Source organism: Lepisma saccharinum, chromosome 8, assembly GCF_977018435.1.
Source record: "Lepisma saccharinum chromosome 8, izLepSacc3.1, whole genome shotgun sequence".
Taxonomy (NCBI): Eukaryota; Metazoa; Arthropoda; class Insecta; order Zygentoma; family Lepismatidae; genus Lepisma; species Lepisma saccharinum.
In genome coordinates, this window is record NC_139236.1 from 21,629,737 (window position 1) to 21,637,567 (window position 7,831).

The 7,831-nt window shown below is 40.5% G+C and overlaps 1 protein-coding gene across 1 annotated transcript; it reads left to right on the top strand.

Annotated features, from left to right (window-relative positions):
• Positions 1 to 2,628: 2,628 nt before the first annotated feature.
• On the top strand, positions 2,629 to 3,012 carry LOC145991700 (histone-lysine N-methyltransferase SETMAR-like). The gene has a single exon (XM_083127758.1). The coding sequence runs from the start codon at positions 2,629 to 2,631 to the stop codon at positions 3,010 to 3,012; it is 384 nt and encodes a 127-aa protein (XP_082983884.1).
• The last annotated feature ends 4,819 nt before the right edge of the window (positions 3,013 to 7,831 follow it).

Here is a 7,831-nt window from a genome sequence, read left to right on the forward strand (position 1 = left end):
TTCATGTCCAGATATTATTAGAATAATGAAATCAAGAAGACTTAGGTGGGCAGGCCATGTGGCACGAATGGGATAGGAAAGATGAGTTTACAGGATTCTTGTTGGGAAACCAGATGGTAAGAGACCTGTAGGAAGGCCAAGACGAAGATGGAGGGACAACGTTGAGATGGACCTAAAGGAAATCGGTAGGAATGGAAAAGAGTATATAGATCTTGCTCAAGATAGGGACAGATGTAAGGCCTGTGTTGCTGCAGCCATGAACCTTCGGGTTTAAGAAGGCTAGAGAGTTAGTTAGTCATTGTTTGTATTGCCCCCCCAGAAAATACAGGAAATCATTGACATTAAACTGCAAATTGCGGCCAGCGAAACAAAATTAAACATTCACCTGAGGAGGGACAGCGCCAGGGTTGGGCAAGGGTGGGCACTGGGCAAGTGCCCGATTGCCCACCTAAACAAATTCAAGAAGACAGTATTTGGGAATATACGAGAGCTTCAATAAAACAGTATATTTTTATCTTGACTCCGTGCATATTTTTCTTGTGAATATTGTCGATACTAGAAAAGCCCAGAGAACATTATTCTGTTAGAAATTTCATTGTCCTTGTATTTACATTAGTTTACTGGGTAAGATAACGAAAATCGTTGGAAAATATGGAAATGGATAATGCCTGAATTTATAATTAACCTTATCCCATCTTTAAAACTTGAAACATAAGACTTGTGATCCAGTTAACACTGCCATGGCTTAGCGAAAGTGAATGTTTCCGAAGTGGGAGTACAAAATCAAACATACAGGATTTGATTAAAATTACCCTAAACACAACCAAACAAACAAATAAAAAAAACATCTTTGCATTATTTCCATATGCTATGAAGAGAAACTTCGATTCATGACAAAGCATCTTCAACCTAGCGTTTTAGGTAATGGGTGACTTAATTTCCCTCATTTGATAATTGTCAGGAATTGAAACATTTCCAAGACTTTCAAAGAGCTATGAACAGAAAAAACTCGGTTTCCAAGAAAGTAAACTGTGAAAAAGGGAAGAAATGCTATGTTACATAGCTTCAATGATTATTTTCTTGTCTAAATTACTTTCTTTATTACAGGCCAAAAAGTATTTAAAAAATATATATACGTAGTTTTCTCAATAGCTATATTTCAAGTAAATCATATTGAGCATCTACTTTCCTGCATCTGCCTGGTCAACATTTGCTTAAACGAGTGTTAACTTCTCTCGTAACATTGATTTTTCGATATTCATTTTACCCAACTCCCTTTATTCTTACCATTTCTCAGTGATATTTTGTCTGAAGGTTCGCGTCTTTATGCTACAGAAGTTCAATTCACAATGAAAAAATAAATTGCACCTTCAGTGAAATGTGGTTCCCTCTGGGAATAACGTCGAAAGATCTTTAGAAGGTGGACGGATATCACACCGGAAAATGTGGTACCCCCTGCAAAACAAATTTCGAGAGAGGTTATTAAGGGGAACAAACTCCACCTATGGAAATATGGTCCCTCAAAGGAATTAAAATCGGAAGTGGACCTACAGCTTAAAGTGGGATCCGAACCAGTATGTGCCTCCACTGGGTATCGAACACAGGACTCCTTGGTTGGAAGGTGACTATGCTACCACCGTGCCATCGGGGAGGGCAGGAAGGCCTTAGATGGAAGAATGAATATCACCCCATGAAATATTGCTCCCCTAACGAAACACCGGTCATTAGCTCTACCCCTTTCCTTCCGGGCCAATCAGAAACGTTTCCTGAGTTTAGAAAAATCCACCTCAACGATTCCATCAGAAAAGATAAGTTCTTGAGTTGGGAACTTCCGTCAGAGTTTCTCAGTCGGCACTTCTGAGTTGGGACATCACCGTCAGAGTCATATTTGGGAAATGCGGGGCACTTATATTTGGGGGGGAATGAAATACATACACTTTCCACAACTCGTAAAATTCTACACTGGAACCAACATGATTATCAGCATTATTATTCGTCCCACCCCCACCCAACACTCCCGGTCATCAAAGCTAACATTGGATTTCCTTGTAACCCTCGACGAAATTTTGGCATTGTTTAAAGGACATTGAGACAAAAAAGATCCTTAGATATCTTTTCCACTTGACGCCATATTTCGGTTTTACTAGTCATCGTAAAACAATATTTTATCGTCTGCGTATGTATACAAATACTACAGAATAGACATTTCTTTCATAGAGCACTAAAGACGTCATTACTCTATGGAAATGGGATCATGCTAGCAGAGAAGCCGACAGGATGAAAAACTTGAAATTAACCTTTTCGCTCAATTCATGCATTGTACGTGGGTGAATCAAATATAAACGGGAATTTATTTCTTACTTGCAGGGAAAGTGTGGTGGAGTCCTGTGGCCTTGAGGTGATGATAGTGGGTGTATCTGGAGTCTGTTCCTTCCCTGCAGTCGTTGTCAACTTTTAACATCAGTCAGTAGCACGATGAGTGGGCAGGAGGTACACCCGTCCATTGCGCAACGCATCATTATCAAATTTCTTACAAACGAAGGGGTATTTTGTGAAATTTTGACCAGACTTCGAGCACAGTTTGGTGAGTCCACCCTTTCAAAGATCCGTATGTATGAATGGCACAACATGTTTTTGGGAGGACGGGAAACTGTGGAAAATGAAAGACATCAACAGCGGCCAAGGAAAATCATCACACAAGAAAACATTCAGGCTGTTCAGGACTTGATTGAAGGTGACTGTCGCTTGGCAGTCAGTGAAATTTCATCTGCAGTGGGCATAAGTTATGGTAGTGCTCACACGATCATTCATGAGAACTTGGGCTACAGAAAAATCGCTTCGAGGTGGGTCCCACGCCTCCTCACGGAGGAGCAGAAAAAGGTTGGACTGGAAATCTCTCAAAGGCTCCTGGTTCGTTATGAGAGAGAAGGGGATGAATTTTTGCACCGTCTTGTCACCTGTGATGAAACTTGGGTCCACCACTACACAACAGAGTCAAAACAGGTCAGCTAGGAGTGGCGGAAAAAAGAAGAGGCTGGGCCTGTCAAGGCCAAAAGCCACGCATCAGCTGGGAAGATTCTTGCCACAGTTTTTTGGGATTTCAGAGGTGTCATTTTTATTGATTATCTTAATGAAAGAAGAACAGTAAATGCTGCTTACTATTGTCAACTCCTGGAAAGTGTTAATGCTGCTTATCGGACCAAACGACGTGGTACACCCATCAGAAGTGTTCTGTTGCTTCATGACAATGCTAGACCTCACACAGCTGGTGCAACACGTGACAAACTGGACGAAATTCATTGGACACCACTTGAACATCCTCCATACAGTCCAGACGTATCCCCTTGTGATTATCACTTGTTTGGATCCCTGAAAGAAGCACTCGGAGGTAAGCGTTTTCAGGATGACGCAGAAGTGGAAGAGTTCGTGTGCAACTGGCTGCACACACGTCCGAGAACTTTCTGGGACAAAGGGATTGCCAAACTCCCTATCCGCTGGCAAAAGTGAATTTCAGTTCAAGGGAGCTATGTAGAAAAGTAATTACTTTGTTTTGTATTTGTATTTTGTTTCAATATATTATGAAAAATAAATTCCCGTTTATATTTGATTCACCGTAGTAGATTAACGTATTTAATACCTTTCCATCAAAGACTCGTTATATTATATTCTGAAACATTCACATTCTGACGGTGCTCCCTCGCTGTCTGTCCGTAACGTACTAAAGATTTTGTTCATCCTCGTCAGAAATAATGATAGTGACAGCCATTTACGTGATGAATACCCGATAAAAATGTTTTCTGGGGATCGATCATAATGAAGATAACCTTATTCATAAAAATTCTATATCCTGTGAAAGTTTGTCAGTGATTCAGAGCGACACCCTGTGTAAGTGTGTGAGTATCCAGATGGTATGGAAATGTGTTCATGTGTGCCCTTTAAATCTTTACACACTTGTATTATGAAAGCATGAAGGTTTCAAACGGCGGTGTGGATTGTAGAGGTAAATTCTAAAAGGAACACGAATACAATTAAGAGAAAAGCACCCAGTTTATATTTCATATTAATCAGTGGCGTATGCTGAGTCCTAAGACCTGGGCTAGCTCACTATGACACCTGGTTTAGGCTATGGAGGAGGGGAGAAGACTAGGCTCATTCTTGACGTCTTCAAGTAAGCCACGTTGCCATCCTACGGGCAGTCAGGTTGCAAACTTATAAAAATTCAGGTTGCCAACTTTTAAGAATTCAGGTTGCCAACTTCAAATACTTCAGGTTGCCAATTCCTAAGAATTCAGATTGCCAACTTCAGAATCGCCAGTATCTTCTTCTTCAAATCAGGTTAATTCACTGTTTCTAATTGATTTTTCTTCAGCATTTTACACTCTAGGCTTCGCAGATAGCCTAGCTAGCCTGAAATATACGCTCCTGATATTAATATATAGCTCTCGTCTTTTTGTGTAGCCAAATTTTCAATCACGTCCTCGAATTCGAATGTTAACACCAACATCACTTTATAATCCGTCGATAATGCTGTGAGTGAAGTGGGTATTTTTTAAAACTACATTTAGTCCGGAAATATGTAAAGGCAAAGTTCGCGTGGTCATTGCACCGTGCCACCGCGAAGGTACTAGAATGATGCGGAGGGAATGTTACACAATCCACATATTCTACTTATCGACCGACCATTTCTTTGGGAACTGAGCTGATGCGATCACCACGCTTCGGTCACCTTTACTCATACGTTGTCCCCAGATGCCCATTTATTTCAGGCTGGATGAACCCATAGGCAGCTTTTTTAAGAGTGTTGCATTTCAACAACTGCAGGGTGTGAGCGACTGAACACTGTGCCTGTTAACAGACACACGAGGATGAAGAAACAAAGTTAATTCCCCTCAGCTCCTGTAGTCAGCATCACGAAAACTCCAAAGGTCCGCACTGGTACCATATCAGGTGGGCATAAAGAACTATTCGAACCGCCTGATATAGGTTTATATCAATTTATCATGGCAAGTCAATCTGCGTACATCTGGGTAGAAAATAACGCGAGACTGAGAAATCGGGTTTTTACGGATTTGAACGCGGAATTTTTTTAAATATCCGTCTGAGATCGTCCTAACGAACTTTATACTTTAAAAAGCTGCGGGGTGTCTGTCCACTCAACACTAAGTCTGTGAAAAGACTCACGCAGGCGCTGATACTAAGAATCAACTTCTTTAGCAATGCAAATTTGGCGTGTTTCTACCCAATTTATATAATCTCGAACCCCTGTCTAGCAAGTTATGAAGACAAAATCTTTCTCAGGTTACAATAAAATATACAGTTTATACGTACATTAGTAAGCTTTGACAAAAGTCTCTGATACACCTTTCTTAGTTAAGAAATATTTGTATTGTACATCAATAAGTATATATTAAACCTTCCGTCACCAGTTTCATACATAAAGATTAGTACGTTAACATCTTTCTAATTTTAAATCGGCGTTCATTCATTTACGTCATAATATTAAGTATATTGGAGCAATCAAATCTACTGTTTTGGTCATAACATATCTTTTACTTTACAACTTTTAAACTTTGTACCTTATATATTTTCTCTTTCTAATTGATCTATGAAATTTGTCAAATAAAGCAGGGACGTAACAAGGGACAAACCCGGAAAACATCCGTTTAGATCAGCTACTCAGTCTCTCCCGCCTGGCACTCATGCATCCAACTAACTGAACCATTGTTGATCCAGTTCTGAAATACATCTTGATTAATTTCGAACAAGATAAGTTCCTTTTCGAACCCGGGACTGTTATCGGCGCTGTTAGAGGATTTTTACGTATAGTGTGGATATGAGGCTTCGATGGAAGCCGCACGCAATACTGTTTGAAACGACAATGAATTGACTTGAGTTGGCAAAATCTGCTAATGGAAGAGATTTGATGAAGTGAAAAGAATATTGCGGATTTGTTTCACATAAAGGAGTATGAACATAAACTTCTTTCGCTTCTCTCCCTGATGAAGCACGAGCAGGTCCTCTGCAACTTCCCTTGTTTCAACTCCGCGAATGCTGCCTCAATATCGGCCTGGGGTGCCCGGACTCGAAATTTTGAAATTACACCTATATTTCACACATACGTCAAAAAGGGGGACGGGTAAAAATTTAAAGCGCAAGCAAGTGGATTCCAAATCTTAAAAAAGAGAAGAAATTAGGATCGTTATTTTTGGTTGTTTTGGTTGATTTTACTTCGCTTCTTGTGCCAGTTTTGGCTAAATTGCGATGAGGACGAGTGATGATATGCTGATATTGACTGATAAATGGACACTCACAAACATCCATGCCCAGGCCAGGATTCGAACCCAGGACCCCTGGCGTCGTAGCGCGATGTGCTAACCACTCCGCCACGAGGGCCGGCGAATGTTATTTTTGCATTACGTATTTGATATCTTATTTAAATACCCCATACGGAAGGGCGTCTGGAGGATTGGGAGTGGGACGTTCTTGTCCTTCATGAACTGGTTTGAATATTTTCTGGAACACAATAACTTCAAAATTAATCAGCGATTTGGAGAAAAAGGCATTTCTTCTACTCTGGGAAAAGTGCCTCTCTTGAAAAAAATCACGTCCACTTTCATAAGCGAAGTTGGTGGGGAAGCAGAACGAGACAAAGTGGTCATGTACTTAGATACAGAATGTATGGAAGCAGGATCGTTCAGCAAGTCATTCACATATTTTAACTATGTGCGTACAAAGCCACCTGTATATGTAGCATATACGACTGGTTAGTGCATTACAATTCATCGGTTTGTTGTGCATTGTAATAAATTTATTGAGTTTAACTAACTAACTAACTAAAAATTCGTTATTGTCGTAATTATTTGTTTGTCCAAATATTTAATAAAAGATAAGATGTCCCTAATTTGCTAATGGACGTGATTATCATGGCATTTTAAAAAATCGATTGCCGATATCTGTGGCAAAGAAGTTAGCACAGTGAGCTAGGACTCCAGGCATATCTGGTTCGATTGGTTGATTGATTGAGTTGGTGTTTTAAGTCCACTTTATGCACAGTAAGGCTAATTGGGACTGGACCTACAGTTTAAAGTGGGATCCGAACCACTATGTGCCTCCACCGAGTATCGAACCCGGGACCCCTTGATTACAAGGCGATGACGCTACCACTGCGCCATAGGGGAGGCCTATTTTTGGTCCGAATCCCGGCCTGAGGTTAGGTGTTTTTGTGAGTGTCCCTTCATCAATTTCTTTGTGCACAGCACGTCCAGGTTTTAATCCCGGCCTGTTCATGGTTAATCTTTATTGTGATTGCAATTTCATCATATCGTCACTGATCCTCATCTTCGCGTTTAGCCAAAAGTGGCTGAAAAACAAGTAAAATAAACCAAATTACTCAATCATTCAATTTCATTACATCGTCGTTAGAGGGTGAATTTGTATACACTAAATGAGGCCAAAACATGCATTAAAACAAGCGTATGGACTTAAAATATGCACTACACATTATAAAAGCGTGTCTCAAGAATTGCGTATAATGGTCTGTATATATTTTATGACATTTCCAATTACTTGCTTTCATTTATTACCAGTAGAACGAGAGAAGTCGAAAATACCTCCCACCCGACCCCAACCCACCAGCTTCCCAATGGTCGTCGGCACTGTCAACGGCCAGTGTCTCCAAGGACCTACCACCCTCTCCCCTGCCCTACTTAAGTTTCCTGTCCCCTCCGTTCTTTTGTGAATGCAGAAGTGAAAGGCAATATTTTAAACTGTTACAGGGGACCCCACTAAAGAAGACGGAAGCAGCAAACAGCAGAATCGATGTGTTTTGTGA

Coding starts and splice junctions, on each gene's coding strand:
- LOC145991700 (XM_083127758.1), top strand. CDS start 2,629: ATGTTTTTGGGAGGACGGGAAACTGTGGAAAATGAAAGACATCAACAG.